At 43.7% G+C, this 24,327-nt stretch overlaps 1 protein-coding gene across 4 annotated transcripts in view; it reads right to left on the bottom strand.

Annotated features, from left to right (window-relative positions):
* Positions 1-4,615: 4,615 nt before the first annotated feature.
* The window catches only part of LOC142881842 (gamma-aminobutyric acid receptor subunit beta-3-like), a 52,726-nt gene continuing 33,014 nt past the window's right edge, over positions 4,616-24,327 (bottom strand). For 2 of the 4 annotated variants that reach the window (XM_076016205.1, XM_076016224.1), the window contains 7 exons: positions 21,711-21,931; positions 19,022-19,104; positions 17,792-17,929; positions 13,176-13,328; positions 7,887-8,134; positions 7,378-7,446; positions 4,616-5,913 (listed from right to left, as the gene is read on the bottom strand). In XM_076016205.1, coding sequence (XP_075872320.1) covers positions 5,542-5,913; positions 7,378-7,446; positions 7,887-8,134; positions 13,176-13,328; positions 17,792-17,929; positions 19,022-19,104; positions 21,711-21,931 — 1,284 coding nt within the window. In that variant the 3' untranslated portion in view covers positions 4,616-5,541. The remainder of the gene's footprint in view (positions 5,914-7,377; positions 7,447-7,886; positions 8,135-13,175; positions 13,329-17,791; positions 17,930-19,021; positions 19,105-21,710; positions 21,932-24,327) is intronic. The other 2 variants (XM_076016214.1, XM_076016232.1) reach the window with 1 other exon arrangement.

Consider the following 24,327-nt stretch of genomic DNA (forward strand, 5'->3'; position numbering starts at 1 on the left):
CGCCAAGAGTTCAGCTTCATCATGTCCAAAGGTAAAAAAAAAATATATATATATATATATATATATATATATATATATATATATATATATATATATACATATATATATATGTATATATGCCTTTATATATGAGGAAACTGCGGACTTCACAGACCCCCTTCCCAAACTGCTGAACAATGATATTCATTAGTGATTAGATTAATGATAAACTGTGAAATATAGCTTCAGGTTAGACTCCCCTATATACATTATAAAGGCTCCAAAGGAAAAGAGAGAAAGATTAAAAACCTATCACACATACCCCGTGGGACTCATAAACTGCAAGGAGGCAGAGGGGAATTGGAAAGCCAAGCTCAGCGTTTTCTTAAATGATTATGCATAAATAGTGTGTGCATGTGTGCGGCTGTGGGCCACAGACAATATATATTCTCTCCACCTGAGATGGAAAGGAGGTAATCGGGCTCCTGAAGGGTTTCCCAGCGGTTTTCCCGCCTGAAAAATGATTGTTCACTGCTCAAGGTCCTTTATTCTCATCCCTTCTCTTGCTCAACAAGGCGCAAAACGTGTTAGAATTTCATGTGGCTGTTTGTGTAACCCTGTTTGACTGACTGCCTGACTGAAACAGTACACTTGGGAAGCCTGGGAATTTGTGGGTTTGATTCCCTCCCTGTTTGGCACTGACCCCCAAGTGGTTTGTCTTTGGGTTGGACGTTTGATGATCCAAATAATTCAGATCTGGCGGTGAGATTCCCATGTCGGGATCAACAATTTACACGTCTCTGTCTCTTTGGGACCTTCCAATCGCTGCAAGCCTCTGGTCTTTCGCAGTGCTGAAGCTTTCTTTAAAGTGACCCACAAAGGTGTTGCACATGACGTGGACTTGAGTCTGTGTATTTACCACAAAGGAATCGCACAGAAAGTAATACTTAAGACAACTCTCCATTGCACTGTATTATGTTAAAAAGCTGCGACCGTCGCCATCGGCTCATTTAGGTATTGATAGATTTTTGAGATTACTTTCTGGCAAGTCATTTTTTTTAAAATTGTATTTTTTTTTCCCTCAATGCTGTTGAATTTATCTGTCAGGTGTTTTTACAGGCTCTACAGTACAAATGCACTTTGCAGAGGTGAAGGATGACCTTCGGAGCTCTCTGTGCTCCCGCAAATTGGTTGATTTGCCACCTCCACTTTTACCTCCCTGTTCTATGTTCTGTTGAACTTGTTGGAAATGTCCAAATAGTTTTACGGTTTGGCTGTCGCCCATAGATGCAGGAAAAAACCTCCACAGTGGTTCCCTGTTGCGTTTCTTGAGCTTTTCCCACAGAGACAGTGTTACTAAACTCGTCCTCAGTGAATTACATTGCTTTGATTGCCCACATACATACAGCTGTGGAAGTGTGTCCCAACATTGTTATCGCTCTGTCATAGAACTGCAAAAAGAAAATGCAGAAATCCAATTTGAATCACCTTTATTCCTTTTGTTTAACGCAGTGTGGTGCGGTGATATCAGAAATAGCGCTTTGCAGGTCCCTTTGGTGGCTCTGACCTCATTCTAATGGCCTAATTATAATCAGTTTGAGGCACAAACCTTGTGATTTTGCTTTTGTACCCAATGTTTAGAGGAATCGTTGATATGACAGTATAATAATAATGACAGTATTTACCGCCATTGTGTTGTTAACTTTATTTGTCCAGGGAACCAATTGTTGTTGTTGTTTTCTTTATTTAGCATCAAAACTCATAGTTGCAATCAGAATATTAGCAGATCGATCTGTGTGCTTGAGGACGCTGACGCAGGAGAGGAAACTATGTGAAAGTCTAAGCGTATATGTACAGACAAGGTCCAGCTATTGTCCTAACAGAACTCTCAAGCTTTACTGCAATGACATTTATTGGATGTTTGCATGGCCGGCGGTTGTATGTTCGCCGGACATCCCTGTACAATGTAGTCTTCTTACCGCGTGTCATGCATGCATACAAAACCAGAGACACAGGTACAATGTATATAATTTATTTGATGGTTTAACATATTCTAATTCAAAAGGAAGAGAAACATACATACATATACAGTATAAATCTAAGCCTACACACATTTGTGGCAGCACAGAACATTTCACATTCCATTATGGGACCAAGGCCATACAACACCAGAAGTCTTTGATGACTTGCTTTTTTTTTTTGTTACTTTTAGCGTTTTTTTTTGTTGGTTCACATGGCATGTCACCTATAAAATGAGTGCTTTTCAGTTCTCATCAGTGACTTTGTAGATAGTCTTTTTTTTGTCAAAAAAAAAATCTTCCCAACTCTAACGAATTGCAGTTGCATGCATGATAAACAAGTATCTAGTTTGTAACAGCTATTTTTGATATATATATTTATATATATAATTTTTTTTTTTTTTTTAAACCGGACTTATGTGTTTGGTAATAAAAATGACTCATACAACAACAAACTGTCAAACAGCGGTTCTCAAATCTCACCACATGAGCATCACACTCGCTTGTTGGCAGAATCAAGTCCAAGTGAACCCGGAAGATTTTTTTTTCCTTTCGTTCTTTTTTCAGATACAAATTGCTTTTACCACACAAAGCAGCTTGAAGCGTCTTTGGACAAAATGCTCCCGTGACTTGAAATTGCTCTACATTGGATGCATAAGATCATGTGACATTGCTTTTGTGCCCAAAACCGAAGCCAAGATGTCCTCCAAATAAATGCGTATACAGAAGTGCAACAACATGATTAGATGTGCTTGCTTTATTGAAGTGTACCAATCGCTTGTTCTTTAATAGGTAACCTTAACCTTTGTGCACATCCTGTATTGGTTAAAAAAAAAAAAAAAAAAACCTTCTTGAATGATGCATGTTTTAAATTAGCTTTATGTCTCAACACACTGTTAACAAGACATTCTGGCTTACAGAATAAGGAGATATTTTAATCTGTTGTTCATTTAGCATTCTTCCTGTTTGTGGCATTGTGCATTCAGTCCTGTCTACACAGTAGAAAACAGGTCGGGAATCGGGCAAGAAACTTGGGACCACTTGAATGGGAACTTGTTCGAAATCCCTGAATAATCAGGTTTGAGGTCACTCCTGTTTCCAGAAAGAAAATTGCATCTGTGCAGTAACAATCCAAGCAAAATACATTCAATTCTTATCAATCAATCTGTACACATAATACTTTACAGCTATGTTTGTTTGTTTTTCCCACTTAATTCAAACTCAGAATAAAAATAAAAGTGCCCAAGTTTGTCAATCACAGCAGACCTTGGGCGTCATCGTTTCCTTACATGTGTTCTTGTGCATGCACAAATAGCTTGTGGGACGCATTCACGATGCTTTTCAATATACATAATCGTCCATGAGCTGGGGTGGCTTGGTGATTGCTCTGCAACTGTCTGTCGGATGGCACAGTTTGTTTGTTTGTTTGTTTTTTAGATCCACAAAAACTACAGTAAAAAACCAAACGGCCTCGTCACGCCCGTCTCCTCTCTTAAGCAAGCATCCCTCCGCCACTTCCCAACTCGCTCACGCACTCCTGAAAACATCAAGGCTTTCCTCGCCACTCGCCACTAAAGAATTGTTGTTACATTCTGATGGGGGAAATGATGACCATGGCTCATTATCCTCTCCCTGAAGAATGGATCCGATACATTCAGTACTAGCATGTGCTTATTAGCCGACCGACCGGTAATTGAGGTCTGTCAGCAGAATCAATGAAATCCATTTGCATTGCTCACAGCTGTGTTGTGGTTGAGCCCTACAATGATGGTGTGTCCCATTATACCTCGGAAGTCGAATTTTGTGGAATTTTTGCCAAACAGTCACAAAATAAAAAATCGGACAAACCCCAAAAATCCTGAGTCCTGAATTAAATATGTAAGCTGCTTCATAAACATTGAGTAAAAAGTGTTGATTACCAACATTTTTGTGCCATGACATCTCCTATATTTGTGCTTTAGTGGGCAAACTATCATTACGTGTGCTGTCCACATGTGGCTATATTGGCCAACAATGCTTAACATCAAACATAATTAACATGTTCATCTTGCTTCTGCAATTGGAAGCATTTCATCTCAGATTTGGCGTCATTTCCTATCTCCAAACTGCGACGTCCGAGGTAAATGGAACACATTGGAACTTCGCAATGCAGGGTGAAAATACACACAGGGTCTTTTGTAGAACTTCCACGTGTTAGTGGTCTCACATGGATGGTTTCAGAGTGCAACGCTGATGCTCCAGAACTAAACTGATGCATGAAACGCGTCCTTTAAGTTCTCTTTTTTTAAGTATGAGAGTCTGACAGTTTATTGCCAGAGCAACAATCACGAAATGTACCATATTCCGTCATTTGGGTTGGGTATTATTTATATTTGTATATATTTATATTTATATACATTCATGTATATACATCTCTATGTACAAAGAAATGGGAGTAACATTTCCTCTCCATCTCTAGAACAGATTTAACGAACAATCAAAACCAACAAATACAGGTTAGAAAATCAAATACCTGAAGACACCAAGTACAAAAATATCATAGTATCTCATGGGTTGTAGAACTCTCACCCCAAAAGGCCCTTGGCAGTTGTTTGAGTCGCATCTTTTTTTGGGGGGTAGGGGGTGGGAGTGTTAGATAAACTGGAGTGCAATTCAGTCATGCTAGCACGTGAGGTGCCGTCAATTCACATTGAACGAACAAAAATGGCAGTTTTGCTCATGTTTGTGCTTGTTTTTTTTCCCAACTGTTAACAAATCACCAAAGCGGAATACTATAATTTGAACCCTTTCTTTTACACGAAAAATCGACACGCAGGAAAGTAACTAATTCAGAACCTGAGTCACCATCATCCTGAACAGTGAGGAGCATGTCCTCAACTTTGAGTTATTGTATTTGGGTATATATTACCGATAGCAGGTATACCGTAGATTATCTACACTAGAAACAAATGCACATCATTCGAAAAAGTTGCAACATACCCCAAAGGCAAAAAGAGTCACGTCACTATGGCTGATCATTACATGCATTAACAGTGCATAGTGACCTTACCTGTACATTAGTTTGATCAATGTACTTTAAAGAATTGCCTGCACTTGTCCGATCACCTGTGTCGTATAAAGTGTCCTGCGTGTTGTTTGATTAGAAAATTCTTTATCTGCACTCTGCTGTTTTTTGTTGCTGTTGCAAATACTGTACTACTTATTCAATTGCTGGCTTTGTATCACTCTATTTACACCTTACTGAAAGGGGAAGGGTTGGGAAATGAATGTCACAAGTCCCAATTACAGTACATGTTTATAAAATAAAAAGACCTTGGTACTAAGGATTCAAAGACTGCAAATATAAAAACGATTTACGAGAACTTGGTCCGTAGCTCAGTCTTGTCTCGATCAGCTCCTATTATGTCTTGTAGTGCCACAGTCTTGTACTCGACAAGTGCCATCCATCATGTATAAAAACAAGAACAGGAATATAAAGGAAGGGACAAAATGGACCATAAACGATCAAACATTGAAAAACGTGTCAACAAAAGAGACGGTCCAATCAGACATAGTAGAGCCAATAAACAAGGTTGAACAGTGAAAAAACAGAAGGGAAGATAATCCGTGACCACCGGTCAATGGCGTTCACATCCGTCAGATCAGGGATTTTGATTTTGAGCTGTGAGGACCGCCTTCGCAGGCGATTTCGTTTCAACTGGGCGGACCGGTCCAGGGAGTGGCGGCTAGCCAAGCGCGGACCCGTTCCACCGCTCTGCTTGCGGTACTGGATGTGTGCAGAGGCCATGCTGTCCAACTGCACCATGGACTGAGAGTTTCTAATGTCCGCCACGCTAGTGGTGATCTCGCCTCCCGCCACTTCGTTATGGATCTCCAGGGTAGTGAGCAGGATGCTCCCCTGGCCGTGCGGTTCTGCCTGAGTGCGCAAAGAGAGATGAGAAAACTAATTAACGACATTTTGTGCAAACAAATGGGGCAGCAAACGAGGAAGCCGTCCAAAGTTTTAATGCACTTTCCGCCACTCTATGGTGCAGTCAAAACCATGAAATGTAGATGCAGTCATGAAGAGCCCACAGGGACTCTGGGCTGTTGGTTGACGTTCCAAAATAGCTACAAGACCTCTTAGTTTGAGTCTCCAATCTAGAGTATGGGTAGACTTTTTTTTTATCTGTGTTCGCTTTAGGTCCAATGACTCATTTTAAAACAGTATATGTCAGGGTCTGCTTTTACCAAGGTAACATGGGAGCATTCCAAGTTCTGACTTTAGAAAAAAGGTGATACAATTCATTTTTATGAAATGTAGACAGTCTGGAGACAAACTACCACTAGATCAGTCATTGAAAAGCATTTCTTGATGAGGTCGATACCTTGTTGTACATTATATCTTAACTGCTAACTGTTGCTGTTGGGTGTTGCAATGCATAATAAAAGCAATTTCATTGTGAGAAAAGTCTTAACTCACACTTGTTTGTCTTTGCCATTCATGTTCTTTCTGGCATTACAACAAGGAGGCTTGTGACAAGGTATGATTAACACAATTAATTAAAATCGGACCAGGTTTTAACCAACAGTTTGGATAAATGACAGAAAGTAAAGAATGTAAACATGTATTAACAATACTGATATACGTCATGCTCCTGGTGACAACTGAAACAAATACAACTACCATAAAAGCCTAAAAAAAACATTAATTCCTTCACACAAACAAAATACTCCATGCTTCATGTGTATACAAAACAAGTAGGCAGTAATGAGCAATGGTGGCTGTTCATGCAAATGTAGATGCTGTAGAAGTTCTGCATAACCCCTTCTTAAAAAGTTTAATGCGTTTACACAAGTCCAGACATTTTCTTTCTACAGCGCTTGAGCCCAATACCAATTTCCCACAAGTGAATTATTGTTGCGGTTTGCAAGGTGCCCCTAAATGCCAACTGGATATATTCTCGAATAATCTTGCAGTTTAATTATGACTTCTATTTATTCAAAAAGGAATCCTTGCCGATGCCACCAATAGAGCAATGATAGATGATTGGGGTCCTTGTCGTGACTGCCCACTGCTGCGAGAGAAATGTGGCTTTTAATGACTCTACAGAAACTGCATGCATTGAGTCTGACTCCTGAAAGAACACGACTCCACATTGTATACAAGGCTTGGCATCTTTTCAATGTCGCAGGGGGAAACTTTGGAAATGAGAACTCCTAAGAAGATGTTGATGTCATGAAGATGTCCGTTGCCGATTGATTCATTCCATGGATGGGGTATATTGAGAAAAAAAAAATTGGCGAAATAAATCAGTTAAAGAAAAAGATTAACATCCATGTCAACTGATGGGTATGGCAAAGTTGACTTGAAGCCCAGTCTCATGGGACAAAAACTCACCGAGCGTGAGTGGCGAAGGCCTCTAACCTGATTGGACCGCTTTAGGGATGCGGTCCTACTACCTGCCTCCTGAGGAGATGAAAATATTCAACACCGTGTGCGAGCAAAAATTATTTTTGCAAATTTTCAACAACAGCCCTTTAAATCACGTTAAAGCTCAATGATGTGATATAAGGAGACATTATTTTTCATAGAAATAAACTTGAAATTCAGTGTAATTGTAGCCAGGTTTTATCGTGCTAGGAGAGAAGGAGGTTTAAAGCAGTTCAACCTCGACTTTGCTTTGGCTACAATATTTCTTAGAAAGTAAGCCATCAAGCCGTCAAAGCATGATTCAACATTGATCCCACTGGCCATTAACTTCTTTCTGTTTGTGAAAAACTAACAAATAAATCCACACGTATCATTGCCAATTTTTCACCTTGACCCTGGCATTATCGATTTCCTCTGATTCAATTCAGTCTCAACTCCATCCTTAGACGGATTTAATCAGCAACTCCCCAACTCACCCTTGCGGCATCATACTTGGCGGCCCTCTCGTTGTTGGCCTTCTCTGCTTTCTCGGCCAGCTTCTTTTGCATCTGAGGCCCTCTTCCAAAAAAGATGTAGTTGACAAAGGCATACTCCAGCAGCGCGAGGAAGACCATGACAAAGCAACCCATCAAGTACATGTCGATGGCCTTGACATAGGGGATCTTGGGCAGTGTCTCCCTAAGGTGGGTGTTGATGGTGGTCATGGTCAGCACCGTGGTGATACCTTTGAAAGAGCAAAACAAGAAGAAGAAGAACACGTCAGAATAAAAAGCTAGCTACCGTATTTTCCGGACTATAAGCCGCTACTTTTTTCCCACGCTTTGAACTATGCGGCTTTTCTGTGGATTTTACTTCACCCGCCAGGGGGCGCTTTAGCAGGAAGTGTAAAAACGAGACAGAAGAGGTTTGTGACGAAGCTCTTCTGAGGCTGTTCAACTCCGACACTGAAGAAAGTGACTTCAGCGGTTTCAGTGCGCAGGAGGAGGATGAACAGTGCCAGGTGGTTTCTGGGTTCAGTGTTCATGAAGCCACTTTAATGGTTCCAGTGCGCATGAAGAAAAAGTGACAGCGGTTCGACGTGTGTTCAGTGGGTTCAGTGCGCAACTTTTCTGTTTCGGCTCTCGTCTGTATGTTCTCTTGTCTTTATGTCTTTGTGAGCTCCGGTGCGTCGCTGCCTCCAGTTCTGGTCCGACTCCTTACCAATTAACTGAGATGACCAGCGGGACCCCGCAAACAGGATCCGCGGTGCGAGTCCAGAGTCACAGGCCGCCGAACCGATCCGCTCTGCGGACCCGTTTCCTGGCGAAACACCTGCGGCTTATAGTCCAGTGCGGCTAAATAAAATAAACCGGATCAAGAAAAGAAAGCTTGTTTTCCTCCTCAAGGCTTTCTCACCAATAGTCACGTCAATCAGGGAGGGCAAATTGGATGCCTAATTAGTCTAAACCTGTCACATACCAGCCCATCTATATGGATCACCCTGTCATTCCAACAGATGCTCCCCTCATGTCAATGACCTCAAGTTCACATCAAAGAATGCACCAACAGATGCCATATATGTCACTATGGGAACAAGAATATTTTCAAAGAATACATTTCTGGAATGCGCCGCTGAAGCTGTTTGGAGTGGTTGTTAGGAGCTGCAGTAACGTGAAGAAGAAATAATTACTATGTGGCCCTGAGACTGTCTTGTTTAAGGGTCAAAGGTGGAAAAAGTGTGCCGTCTTCTGCTTGAGCACTCTCACAAAACGATCTCCTGACCAATGTGTGCTTGTGTTGCCTCACTTGCATGAACACACACAGCAGCTGAGGTGAGTGTGCGGCCTGTGATTCATTGAAATTCAAAGGTCTACCTCGAAAAACCTCCAAGTGCCCTGTGGTCATCAAGCGGAAATAACTCATTAGAATATTGCAGCATATATCTCGCCCCTAGCTCTTAGTAACCTTAACCACAAGGGGGAACTGGGTGGCGTGGCTATGTGCTATCTGCTTATAAAGTTAGCTTCCACTTTGTATTCGGTCATGCCAAAATAGTACAGATGGAGACCTTTTCATCATCAGCGCTTACAGTGGGTATATGTGACACAATTATTTCAGTCAACAAAGGCCCAATTACCTCACTGGATTCACACCAATAAATCTGAATTGTGTTGGTTGAGGGGAATACTAAGTAAATCTGAGCAAGCACTCCATGAATTACCATGCTCAGACAGACATGTCAACGGTGAAATAGCATTGTTTCACTCTGCTCATCAGCCACCTTGTCCATTTCCCCGAAAGCCACGTCTGACCTTGTGACATTTCGATTTCTTAGCATCAAGAATCCAGTTGTTGCTGTCTGGAATCTCCTGGCATTGTGCTGCCCTCTGTTTGTCATCTAGATGCACAACAAATACAATACAAACTGTCTGCAAGGTTTTAGTCGGCTTTGACTTGAACACATTTTGTGAAAACAGAGACCTTGTTCCACGAAAGTCTCCGTGTTGAGCGTCAGTCGCGTTCTACTGGATGCTAACAGGGGCTACCACATGCTTAACATTCTTCACTGTTGCTGCTTAGTTCCCACAAGGCAGCCAATAAACGCAAGTCATTCTGATATTCACGCAAAACCCTGACCCTACCACTCTGCAATAATGCTACATCTTATCTCATTATAGATATATGGCAGATAGACCTCAACTACTTTATCTTCCATTGCCAGAAATTAATGGAGCCTATCAGAGACCAGGCTGCGCACACATAACATGTGCAGACAGGGCTTGGAGTGTGTGTGTGTGTGTGTGTGTGTGTGTGTGTGTGTGTGTGTGTGTGTGTGTGTGTGTGCGCGTGTGTGCGCGTGTGCGTGCGCGCGCGCCCCCACCATAAAGTACAGTGAAAGACGGGGAGCCAGTCAGAGGGCTGGGAAGAGGAAGTGGGCTAGCTAAGGTCAGCCAAGCCCTTAGTGTGATTTATTGGCACATTACAAGGCTAACACAAGCGCTGTGTGTCCGTCCACACGTTGTCGGATGCGGTGTCAGTGCCTCGTGCACATGCTTCTTTGCGCCTCCGCTCCCATCGGCCGATTGAATCATTGTCGAGTTTTTTCCCCTTTTTTTATCTTGGGGATGTGGGGGATCTGACCGACGACACGCCAGTTCTTTATAGGTGTTCTCTCAGCTGCGCCATTATTCTCTGTCCTTCACTCCCTCGCCTCCTCTCCTCCCTCGCTCCTCCATTCGGACAATTTAATCACGGAGCCATGACACAGGCCCCCGCCCCCTTCCTTTTCCATCACGTCGTTGCACTCTCTCGGGAGCGGCGGCATTTTACGGGGTTTCTCTCACCCCGTCTTTCTCCCTTTTGTCCTCGTTAACCCTTCCACTCTGTCTGCTCACATTGTTCTGTGCTCTGTCCCCTTATCTCTTTCCCTGTCTCAGACTCTCCTGGTCATCTTCTTTGTGTAGAGAAAAAGAAAAAAAAGAAAAAAAACAGGCCAAATCACTCCATCGTTTAGCCAGTGGTGGTGGTGGCGGCGGCAATTGCAATTTCTCTCCTTGCTCCAGTCCCCATCCCCCCACGTCCCCGGTCGCATGTCCCTGCATCTCTCCTTCACCTTGGCTGCCGTTGTCAAAGGCGCACAGCAATCAAATATCTGCTAATCATGAGCCAGTCGGCCATTGACAGCATGGCTCCACCTTGTAAAACATATCATGTGTGATCTAAAAAGGCGGCTGCTAAATGGGGATGAATTTGTCACTGTAGGACGCAGGTAAGGGTAATTCAAAAACGTTGCTAATTGTGTGACTGAATTCATCACAGGTCAACAGAGCGAGGTGCCTGCTATCTATGCACAACAGTTCAAGGTGTGCGTTGTGTGCACACGTGCGCACAGACAAAGGTTTTCAAGGTGTGGAGGAAAACTCAGTCGACTCAAACTTGCCCTGTCTTTCGTTCCACACATAGCGCTCCCACACCAATTAAACCTAATGCGCACACCTTACTTAGACTGTGGACGTAATATGATTATAAATGGAGGCCAGGACTGCCGGAGAAGTGTTGCAACCGGATTAGGGCACAAGCCGTTCATCTGCAGCCGGGCAGTCTGTGGAAATTGCTCAGGAAAATGAGATTCTCCTTCAAACAATTCAATTGTTTGCCTGCATGCCTCCTTGCATTGATTTTTCCTCCTGGTCATTAGACTGCTCTTACTGGCAGGTTTGCACATACAAAAGCAGCTGACGCGTGCGCATGCACGCCGGCGTGCCCACGCAGGCTCTCCTCTGCCTCTCAGGTACCTGCTGAAAGCTCGTAATGATCCATCAAGAGAAGTAAACGAACCTCCGGTTGCCTCTCTGGCAACGAGGAGTGTACAGGATATTGCAGCTGCTGGATTTAAAGTGTACTTGTCACACATGCGCAGGTGCATTAGAAACAAATATAGGGTGTACTCAGAAGAATAGAGTAGCGACTGTAAATTTCAAGCCATTAAAGGAGTCTGAGAAGTTCCTGAATGCAAAAAAGCTCTGGATGTAAATATAAAGTCTACACACACTCATAATGAGATTATTGGGATTTGCATTCCAGTCTGCTTCTGCTGATCCAGGTAGCAGATCAAAGTGAATTCAGGTCATTCCCATTCCATTAACCAGCCGTGTAAATGCGATGCATGAACCAAAGGAGTCATCAGTCGGCAGGATACATTACAAGGAGTGTTGCTGTCTGCACAGTCATCCTACACTGGAATTCTTCACCGTTCGTTCTCTGTCCCAGTCAGCAACAGCGTGAGCCCATTCAGCAATGACCATACTGTGCAGTACAGTACAGTTAAGCACAGTACCTCGCCTTACAGTACTGTAGTATACTATCTTTCATCATCTTTTATCGTAGCAAGCCAAAACATCTACCTTACAAATAAAATAAAATCACAATCGTGATCTCTGGTCACTCAAGACATTTTGGTAGTAATTCTTTAACCCTGTTCTTTCATTAAATACAAGAATTGCTGCATCTAATCATTGAGAAGGTACAACTAAACCATTGTTTTTTTTTGAAAGGGTCAGACGGAAACTTAGCAACCGCACATTTACTGTTAATGGCACTCGCATCAGAGAGTCCCTGTGTCTCATTTGCATTTTTAAGTTGCACCTCGCTCTTTGTTGACAACATCCCCGGCGTGAGCTCCGGTGCCATTTACGGCCGCCGGCTTTAATATTCAGCAAGCACGGAGCCGGCGCGGCGGCCTCACGGGAGGAATCTGGATGATTACGATCGCGCGACCCGCTGCTATCCTCTCCTCGCCTTATTTACTGCTCCGTGGAAGCCGTGCAGTGAGTGGGCCTTTGCACCCACATGCGCACTCTTCAATAAAATGAAATTATGCTCATTAGAGACGTGATCGTAATTATTTTGTTTTGTTTTTTTCTCTTTTAACTTTGCCTTGAGGCATCTCGGTGGCCACAGCAGCGGTCGAAACAGTCATGTTTCTACCGCTGTTCCAATTTTTGGTCAGAGTAAAGGTTGATTTTTTTTTTCTCCACTCTACCCTGCAGGAAACACACAACTGAGAAAAAAAACAAAAACATGACATCCATTGCAAGGTTACATGCATAATTTAAAGGATAATAGATAAGGCATGGAGGACATTACAACGTGCCAGCAATGTTGATCTGGCTTCTAACTGCACGTGCAAATCCACGTTGCTTCGGGAATCCTGCCGAGAGGCGGCGGCCCAAGGCTGTTCCCGTTACTCATCAGAGAAAAGACCCCGAGAGTCTGCCGCCTCTCACCGAGTGCCACTCTGGCTGCTGATGCATCGTAGTTGATCCAGAAGGAGACCCAGGACAGGATGGTAATCAGGATCGATGGCATGTACGTCTGCAGGATGAAGTAGCCGATGTTTCTCTTCAGCTTGAAGCTCAGGGACAGCCGTGGGTAGGCACCTGCGAGGGAGAGACAGATGAGGCACACATGGATCCTGCAGAAGGGGGCCTTAAATCATTCTTAACCTTGCCTTCAGTGACTAAACATGGAAATATTGACGGCAAACGTGTCTGAATTGTAGTATTCATCAGAGCATGCAGTGACACCTTGTGTTTTTGTTTCAGTTTCCATGGCAACCCAGTCAACATGGGATGACTTTATTGCTATGGAAACAAGTATCCCCCTTAACCCATGCACACCAGCGCTCGCTCGCTCACTCTTTCTCTCTCTCTAAACTGCAACCCTATTTTGTGATGATGCGATGAAAGATTTGGGACGGGGCGATGAAAATTTTAGCACTTTTTTTTCTCTGATTTACCAATTTTCTTCATCCAACCTCCATAATTCACTCGCAAGATCTGCCAAACTGCTTGATGGAAAAGCTTCTCTGCTGCCGTACGTCTCCTCATTGGACGGAATCTGTGGCGCGTTGCCTTCGCCGTCCAGTGCTTTTTGCCCCACACCCTTTTTTTAAAGGCCGGGATTTCACATCGTGGCTTCCAGCCAAAGCCGAAGAGTTTGAGAAGGGAACACAAGAGCAGCCCTCACTGAGACGACTCTGCGTGTTAGCTTGGCACTCTGTTATTCAGAGACCCGGACTCCTTTGACAAATTCCATTAGCCATATATACTTGCAATCAGCTGGCGTAAGTGACATAGTAGGGCAGAGACCACGCGACCCTTATTGACAAATTCACATCGCATAAATCTGGTTCACTCGATCAAGACAGGCCTATTTGAACAAATGACGTAACGAGCCCCATTATTGCATTCAAACAGCAATATGTATAATGCAACGACTCCTGCTAGCGTGATGTTTTCTCAATAGGCACTGCATCTCGCTTGTTTTTCAAATATTGGACAGGTTTCATTGAACTATTACATACAAAACATCCTGCCATGGATGATGACGATGATGAACTTCTGACCTTTCTAGGGAGCCTTAAATTTCAAGCCAAAATTCCTCCTTGGCACATTCAAATATTTGGAAATGAATTATTTCTCTTAGTAATACACAAATCCAAGCGAAAGTCTTTACATCCCAGCTAACAATGGTAATAAGCACAGAATAAGTTTGCACAGTCCAGCGGTTGGAAAACATGCCCAGGTGCCGCCAAAGAACGTAGCACACGATCGGATGGCAATTTTGGGGGGACAAAGTTTTGCTAACACACTGAATGGGAAACACCAGCCCACTTCTTGTGGAATTGCTCTACTTGTTAGCCATTTGCGAGTAAATAGGGTGTAACATGTCAAGCATGTGATGTGTTTGCAGGTTTTAAAAAGAGCAAAAACCCAACAATGTATTTTGAGGTTAGAAATTGTATATTACATCGCAAAACTACAAATAGATTGTTAAAGCTCAGACATAAATTTTTTCCCCATTTTGACTTATTATATCTGGAGCACACAGTCTTGCCAGCTGTATGAAAGTTGGCGCGCGGCAAACGGAAGTGTGTAAATGAGAACAGACTGTTGCAGGTCTTAAAATATCCCCTTTGCTTCTCTAAATACACCCTTAATGGTGGCTCCTGCGGCTTAGATGGGGAGTTATCTGCGTGCGCGCCGGCATTGGCCTCAGCCTCCGAGATGAGGAGGCCACCGTTGGTCCATGCGTGGGCAGTAGCGGTTACAGTCGGTACGCCCGGCTGTAACCGCTACACCAAACAACATGCGCGAGTGGGAGGGACGCCATGTGTGAGGCACCGGGGGAGGAGCAGGGAGGGTTGAGACGCAGGCTGCGGGGACAGTTGCAGAAGTTAAGCCAATGGTGTTGGTAAACAGTCTCGAAAGTTGACACAAAAATGTGAACAATCCAAAACGATAGACGGCACAAAAGCTCCCACATTTTGGCAAAATTTGACCTCCAGTCCCAAAATCTATCCCTTGCTCCAACTACTTCTAGAACTCAGCCCTCTGTGATGTCACAATGACCAATGATGCCTCTCCCACATTGTTGACAGCTCCCCCAGCCAAGTGTTGGCTCGTCCTTCTTGGGCTGCCTTCCAGCCACCTTGTTTTGTCCCCTTCAGAAGGCGTGGAAGCTCCAACATAGAATTTGTTTGAGCAAGATGCTAAAACTGGATATGCTGTGAGCTGGAGATCTAGCGGTTTCTTTTTTAGATGTAATTAATCACGCCAGGCTACTCCACAGCTATCCAGATCTGACAAATGGGTCGAATATGAAACCTTTTTAAGACTTAATTTTGCTGTAAATGTCACAATAGCGGGCCAGCTAACTTTGTGTCCATCAGTAACCTATTCAATGTAAAGCGATACACATGTATTTACTAATGCATGAAGCCAGTATCGGTGTATTTTCATAACATACATCAATTTAAGTATGCTGAAGGTTTAAATATCTACCCAAGAACACAAAAACCCTCGAGCATAATTTGAAAATTGTTGTTATCGTATCACTTGCGCCTCAACAAAATCGGGTTCTTTTCTTGTTTAAGATCATTCTTGGAACGGCAAACACAAGGGTACTAAATCATTCCCTCAGAGCTGCTGTGCAACATTTGATGTTTTCTATATAAACGAGAGTTTATTCATCAGCGTCTTAATTAATGGACTATATCATATAAAAATCAGCAGGTTGTTGAATATTTAAAGATGTTGCCACTGCAGTTATCCTAACACCGCATAAGACGTCCAATTAAAAAAAAAAAGAAAAAAATCACAGTGTTGTCTCCATGTCCAACGACGCGCTCCGATGTAATCCAAACACGGCGGCGGCGGGCGCAATCAACGTGGCAAATGTTGTCTGGTCGCACGTGCTTTTGCATACATACATCCATAAACAATCCATCAGTGTTTGCGTTGCACTCTTAGAGGAGAATAATTGATGTTGTGCGCCCCTTCCCGCATGAATATACGATACCCTGAATACCGGGGCTTTTATTCCTGTCAGACAGCTTGGTAATTGGACTCCTACCACAACTCATGAGAGGGGAAAGGATGTAACAAGAGGAAGATGGGAAGGAGAAGAAGTGACTCGGGGTGTGAGAGGAATGCCAAGACAGTGGGTTTAAAAAAAAAAGGGCAGAAAAGAGAGGGAGGGGGGAACTCAAGGCTGGCGAGAAGCACATTTGGAGGGAAAACCAGTCATTATACGGCCTCGCAGGGAACCTTTGATGTGTTTGCACTTCCTGCCAGGAGCGCAGCGGCAGACTGCTGGACACTAAAACTTTAATTGTCCGTCACTCGCAGGGAGGGAGTGTGGCACCTCTCTGGTCAACAAATGCTCTCCTGCGCGCTTGTCTCAGCACGTTTGCAAGCGTTTTTACCAAAGAGGTCAGGAAGCTAACGTGGAATTTGGCGCCTCAGCTGGATTGTTTGGATCTCAACTCTGGAGTCTCGCTCTTCCAGCTTGTCAGCCTCAGAAAACAGCTTTTTACAACGTGTCCTTTTTTTGTTTTGTTTGTTTTTTATGTATCTCATTATTTTTTTAGAATTTCAAAATCCGCCTGCTTTCATTTTTTGAGACAATAAGCAGGAAGTGAGTTGCGGAAGGAAGTCTACGTGGCCTCAACACAGACGCTTAACGACGATTTAGCGTTCATATCCCCTCTCAGATTTTGTCGCTCCTCCTCCTCATGAGGGTAACTTCAGTGAGAAGAGACATTACTGCCAAATGTTGCATAGGTTTTTATTGCGCCGCTGCAAAGGAGCCGCCTCTGCTCATGTCTACGCTGACAGGAATGCACAGTTAAGGAGCGAAAGTGACGCTCCGCATCCGGGACTGAATGAGGGCATAAAACATTAGATTGATTTAGGAACCCAGCGAAAGACACATAAAAACCGAAGGATCGACGCATATATCAGGAGGCCCCCATGGGTGAAATGGTTAAATTCCGCTCTTATCAATTTATCAAAACAAAGGCAACCGAAAAATAAATAAATAAAAAAATACGAGACATCGTAAATGCTTTCCTGTATACGGAACTCTGTCATTTATCCACAACATGTCCTTGCCTGAGTGATTACTCGGCGATGAAGGATGCCATTGGTAATCCATAAATAGAGCTGGATCGATTTGTTCTGTGACAACCAATAATGACACTGCCAAAGAAAGGAGGCGCGAGCTTCACCTGCCCTCTTATGAACGTGTTTTTTTTTTTTGTTCTTTCCTTCTAAGTCATTTGCTTTTTTGGCTTCATGTATTTTTGGCATTAGTAGCCTAACTTATTTTACACCTAAATATAAAGGCCACATGCGCACCAGTCTGAAAAAAGCAACATTTTAATTAACCGTCAAAAGATTTTTTTGCTAATCTGGTAGCGTTTTGTTGTCTTAGGGTATTTTGTTATTGTGTGTTTTGAGCGTAGTTTGCATGCGTCATGAAATTAGTTTAATTAGACAGCAAGAATTATCATGAAGCTATCCATGAGATGCTCTGACAAACTCCAGCTTGGGCTCACCTGTGGAAAACACAACGTTCCGCGACACCAGCTTGTAGTCGACGATGGAGAACTGAGGCAACTCAATCCTTGTCACCCCCGTCACGGCCGTTTCGCCTCCTTTCCAGTAGAACTCGATGTCGTCTGTGGTGTAGCCATCTGCACAGGAAAAAAAAAAAAACACGCCAAGGTGTAACCATCTGTCGGACTGTCGCTGGAGACCCAAGAACTGTGGTGTTGCTGCTGCATCTAACTGGCTGTCAGTTGGGAAGAGCCCCAAAAAAATATACAGGGGGAAGAAAAATATTTGTTTGAAGTTGTTTCCAGACGACCAGACGTTGCTTTGAAAAGGCAGGCGCCTTATCGGGTTCACCCCAGTTCGCGTAAATTTCAGAAGTACTCAGGGAAATAGCAGACATCTTCTCGTCTTGAAAAACCTGCGACTCCTACTGAAGGATCATTATGGTGTTACAATTAGCATAATTAGCTCATCTGTCTTCTCAACCTTCAACAGGGAGCGCTTTTAAGTAAAATTAAATTTTCTGAAGATCCAATCTCCATCTAAGCGAGATATGAAGGCGGTTTTGAAATTTACGTAGTGGCAAGTGGAGCAGTTTTGCTGACTTGAATCCGTAAACCATCCAGTTCCCTTAACTTCCCTCAACCGAGAACCTAAACATATTTGATTAAAAGGATTTACGAAGAAGAGTCAATTGGGGATGAAACCAAGCTGCTGGTTGCCATTTAACACCCCAAAAGACCAGGAAGCAGAACCTGTACCTCATATAGCTGCTGCTAAAGAGATTAGCGAGGATGGGAGGAGCTAACCTTATGGGAGCTGTTTGAATAGAAATGGATTGCAGATCCCCCCCAAGCAAGTGGCTAGCTCCATCTCCTGCAAATTTGTGATGGAGGAATGTCTTGCAGAATTGAAATAACCATTGCTATGGGCGGTTTGTGTCCCTGATTGTTTTATTATTGCTGTAAAGCACCTTGAATTGTCATTTTTTTTGTGTGAAACGTTTCGTACAAACAAAGCTGCTTTGACTTGACTTGCCTTAAAAGTCAGTTTCATTTGAGACCACATTTAGGAAATCTGAAATCCAAGACTTATTAGATACAAACCAGGTTGTCAAAGTAAATCTTTTGGTTCTTTTCCTCAAGCTAGAAAACTTCCCATCTCATAATGAGCTAGTCCAACCCTCAGCCTGCCCCGGCAGCCTGAAGGCACTGAGGGCCTTTTCTACTCACAGCTCTCGATCTCCAGGGTGCAATTCTGTTCGTCCAGCGGGTACCTCCTGAGATCCATCATGCATGCAGCAGTCGTAGTTATCCTGGAGGAGCGGACACGGGAGAGAAGGTTGTGAGGGAGGATGTTTTAGATACTGCCCGCAATTGGGACGGAGAGGAAAGATAGATGGATGGAGAGGAGGGAAGGAGGCTTGGCGATGTGGCCCTGTTGAATTGCTAAAGATAAAGACAAACACTGGGAGCGGATTCCTCGCTGATGCGCAAAGAGCTGGAAAAACACGAAGAATCATTGCGTTCATTGCACCTCGCCAGTCCATTTGCATCCATCAAAAACTTCTTCCATTGGCCTCATATTGCGGTGCGCTGCGAAAGAATTGCCATCCCAAAATAAGATTACGGCACTGCCTCTGAGCCGAATGCTGACTTTGTAACTGTATCCATAATTACACTATAGATCACAGAATGATGGAGAGCTCCAATTCTTGTCATTTAGGCAGCGAAAAATCTGGCAAAAAAACAAGCAAACAAAAACACATGAAGGCGACAACAGAGGCAGCGTTAAGCTCGGGCTCGTTTGAAATGGGTCAGGACGAGGTATCCCTTTTGTTTATCCAACACAGGGGCCCCCAAAACGGCTGGTAGTCAAGACGGTTAAAATGGGCAGCAAAGTGAAATGCAAATTCACAACGATTTAGGCTGAGTCTGCCCTGATTAAGAGGCGGCTGCTTGGCAGTTAGCCACTGGATGTCTTCATTCAGACTCAGACTCGCACGAGGCTGCGGAAACCCATTAGGGTGGCAATACAGCTAAAATTACAGACAAGGCGTAGCTCGTTCAAGACTGGGTGCGCCATATTACCGAGACGTTCATAAGAAGATTGAATTAAACTCGTTATAATTCTACGTATCTGCTCTCCAAAGGCAGACCTGCAGCCATTGTAACAATTAGCCCTTGCTTCCGTTTGCTAAAAACCGAGTAACGCTGAGGCAGTTTTGAGTGAAGCACAGTTGCTGAAAATAAACCTTGCAGGCCTCCACAAACAACACAGTTCCTCATTTAGCAAATCAAAGTTGCACACAAAGCCAGCTACCTAGCCTAATTGGTACATCATCTTGAATAATTGCCCCGCGTCAACGTAAAGAGGGAGGTTTTTTTTTAATGCCGGCTGCCTTGGTACGGCACACGCACCGATTAATTCCAAGTAGCGTTGACTTTGATTAAGTATTCTCCCCAGCAGGGAATTGACGGGGAACAAAAAAAAAAAAGACATTTTTTTTTCTGTTCTCAATCAACCACCAACAACCCTGTGAACTTGTGTCTTACTGCGTGGAAAAGAAACATCGGTTAGGCAGGGGCGCCGAAAGGAAGCAGGCTCCGTTCCGCGGCGCCTACACTTCCAGTGTGAACCCAGCCTCACGCTTGAAATGCAATTAAAAAAACAACAACATTTAAACGTTATGGAATGCATTTAATGAATCGCGATTAATGTGTTAACACTGACAGCTCTAAAAATCTTACATCACCAAGTGGCAAATAATCACTAACCTGGCAACTTAGTTGCTACTGTTAGCTAGCTCGGACAAGATTTGTTCATTTGGGAGAATTTGGGACCTGTGGGGTAATTTTCTAGTCCAAGGCGGCTGCAACGCAGTCCCATTGCAATGTGTGACTTAAGTGACACTTTGTTGTTTTGAATGAGATGTCACGCTGCGTCTCAGGACTGCTCGAAAGCATTAATTATTGAAAATATGCAAACATCACTCTGATGCCACCGCTCTGCTGAATAACACATTTAAACACGTGTGTGCGCGCTGTCGTACCGTAATAGACGTGTGTTTGGTGTGTTTTACAGCTTTACCTGACATGGATTTATGTAAATGTATGTATGGCTAATATCACAGGCGCGCACACACACGCACACAGCTCGTCACCCACCTTTCACTCCCTTTTTGATCTGCCAAAAAAGCACCGCAAGGTCTATAAGTAGCCCATGAGGCTAAGTGCTATGAACCCCGCTTGCATAATCAGGCACAGCCGTACGACTGTAAAGCACAAACACCGTCAGATGCGGGGCGCCCGTGCTTGAACGTGGGACACGCCCGCACACACTCGCACACGCGCGCATTTTCCTCTTTGCACTCGAATAATTCAAAGCACGCATTCATATTCATAGGTCACGCTAACTCCTCTGAACCTGCCTGTTGAAAAAGATCAATGGGGCGAAATGAAAAACAAGGGCCTTTATGGGGCGAAAAATATCACCAGCCGCTTTAATGCACCTCCGAACCCTATCTTTTTACGGCCAAAGTCCGAGCCCCGTTGCCGGAACGCTCTTGAGCATAAGGCGTAAATCCTCTCTGGCTGCTCGATGACCAGCCGCGGAAGACAAAACACTTTCTTGGCACGCGGCAGCAAAGCAGGGCTTTGGAAAAAAAATAAAATAAAAAGAAGAAGAAGGAATTATCCCAATACTGTTCTCAACGCCAGAACATTTTGACCCTGAGAATCACGTTGTCGCCCATTGCGGGAAGTGTGACTCATTTGCATGGCCCAGAACATCAGCATTCTGAAAACATAAATAAGCTGGCTTGCCGCAGCGTACTGTAAAAAAACAGTATGGTGTAATATCTCTCAGTGTTAAGGCGAAAGAAAACCCTTCTTTTCCTCAGGTTTTTCCTCGGTCACCCACCTCAAGCCGTAAAGGACGGTGCCGTCCGGGTGAAGGCGTATCATGCGGTTCTTGACGGTCACCCCGTGCACAAAGGACTTCTTGTCGTTGAGGAAGTAGGTGTCGGGGACCCAGAGCTGGTCAGCTACCCTGTTGTCCAGGGTCAGGTTGAGGGGGATCCCCACGTAAGCCAACCGCTTGTCCCGCCAGTATTGTTGGAAGTACATGGTCAGCGTGTAGTCCTGTGGTGCACAAAATACAAAAGAACGTCAGTTCACCTTAAATCATTCAGACGTCAGACGAGTGACATGTGAAGGTGCCTTCTTGGTTTACCGCTAAGGCCTTTTAGTCCAGCCTGTAAAATTTGGCTTGATTTATGTATATTTATATTTGTAAAAGTTTAATATACAGCCCATAAACACATACATCAAAGTCATTTGGATTTCCTACTCATAGAACGGTTCTTGCATATATATAAGAATATACATACAGCAAGGGTCTTTCTCCCAGTTAGCTGCCATTTTGTACAACCAAATTTCTAAGGAAGCCGGTCCTGACAATCCAGCCCACCCGACTGTGAGTTTAGTATTTAGGGAGAAAGCTCGCATCCTCAAATAAATCAACGCAGAAGGTTGGCAAGGTGTCCGGGTTTGTGCTTGCTGGCCACCGTAGTTCACTGGCGAGCTCAGGAGAGGTAGGGTACAGAGCCCGAAAGAGACTTTAATGAAAGAGCGTTGCGAACTAAAATGTAACCACTTGATGTTGCAGTTTCTTCTTAAAAATTCTCCAAATATTACACAATTAACCTTTTAGATTTAAATAACATGACACAAGCTGGCAGCAGTGTGGGCCAAAGGGTTAGCACACAGCAGCAGGTTCCCCGAGACATGCCTGTGTCCTTGTGGCGTACAGTAATGCACAAAACACAAAAGATATGCCAACGTTCAGCAACAAGGTGGGCGGGATGACTCACATAGCCGCTGCTTTTGAGAATAAAAAAAAAGTTCATAGAAGATTTTGTCAGAGTTTTAGTCAACAGTAGCGTATCCCCAGTAGAGGTGCAGTGATTCACAGTGCTGTCACTGTGCACACGTTCTGCCTCTTGCTCAACACGAGGCCTTCAACAATTGAGATTCTTTTTCTGATTAGATTTCTACCGCTGACTTTATATTTTGAGGCATTGCTGTGCAGTGTTGCTAGCTTAAAACGTAGTTTTCCAAGCCACATTTGTTAGCCGCATAGCAGGTGGAGGGGCATTCCAGTTGTTGGCACAGTGCTCCCTACTGCTGTTTTATGATAAAATAGCACTTTGATTGCTGGTCCAATGGCACGGTCTTGCAAGGACACGCCTGTCTAGTCACCAGTGTCACTTTAATGCAGTTTTGTTCATTTCCATATTTGTTTGCTTCTTTCGCTCTCCATCAGGGAACCCAAATGGAAATGTGTGCTTTTAGTAACACTTGATCACTATTCTCCATGGTCATAAATAATTTGTTTGCCTAATTGGTGTTTTCCCCCTACACACCAAATTGCAATCGGAAATCAAAAACAACCAAATCTCGAGGGCCACTCGTTTCCAGTAAACAAAGGCGGCGCAATTCTCCAACCGCATACTGTGAATACAACAAATGTTAAGCTAGTTATGCTAACTGATTGAGTGGAGACTGTGGGAAATGTGGAGGAATATTAGTTTTTCATCTTGCAATCATTGTGTTGAAGACAAACATTGAAACACACTCTTTTCCAACAAAATACACTCAGATAATGCTCCTGATATTTGTTCCAAGTAAGGGAAGCGTGTAACTGGCACCTGTAATTGGCAAATGTTAGCATTTTTAACCAGTACCTAAAAACAACTTGTCACCTTTTGAGTTTATCTTCATTCTTTACTTGGCTTCATTTTCATACCAGTACGCAGTTCAATATTTTGAGGTAATTTATCATTGTCACTGTTAATATTTGCTGTTATTAATTAAACAAGCAACATCATTTTCATTAATTTTGCTGGAAACTGACATGTCAATAAGCCTCAGCTGAAGCTGCCATTGTCCACGCGACACATACGCAACTGTGCTAATGCTAGCATAACCCAGCAGCCCCAAAGAGCCCCCCGGAATGGCTACAGATGTCTTCGTCTTTCAATTCAAAGTCATTAAAGTAACCAGAAACCAATGAACAGCCCCTTAAGTATTAGAACAAATACATTAATTGTGGCTTTTCTTAGAAATCGCACAAGTGTCCGAGAACCTGAAGGGATTTTAAGCACAGTTCTCAGCATTTCTCTTTGTAATAAGTCCTCGCCATCTGCCACCAAAGTCTGGTTAGCGCCGGCATAGCACACGTGGCTACGAGGAGAGGATTAGTCCTCCGGAGTCATTTTGGGACGGTTGTAAACAAGAATGAGAAGGGGAAAAAAAACATTAGCAAATGGATAGTTTGTCCAGCTGGGACATTGGAATGAGCTGTGCTCGAGTAGAGCCAAAAGGAGCCGAGGAGACCGAGGACGGAGCCGCTCCTCCCATCCCTCCCCATAACTTAATCCACTTACCAAAGGGTCTCTCGTCACTATTTCCGCTCTTTATCTCAGCCAAGCGTGAGCCTCCGCTCTGCCGCGACCTCCCCCACTGCTGCCCGCTGA

This window comes from Nelusetta ayraudi, unplaced genomic scaffold, assembly GCF_046127955.1.
Source record: "Nelusetta ayraudi isolate G7.1 ecotype Tasmania unplaced genomic scaffold, CSIRO-AGI_Nayr_v1 ptg000006l, whole genome shotgun sequence".
Taxonomy (NCBI): domain Eukaryota; kingdom Metazoa; phylum Chordata; class Actinopteri; order Tetraodontiformes; family Monacanthidae; genus Nelusetta; species Nelusetta ayraudi.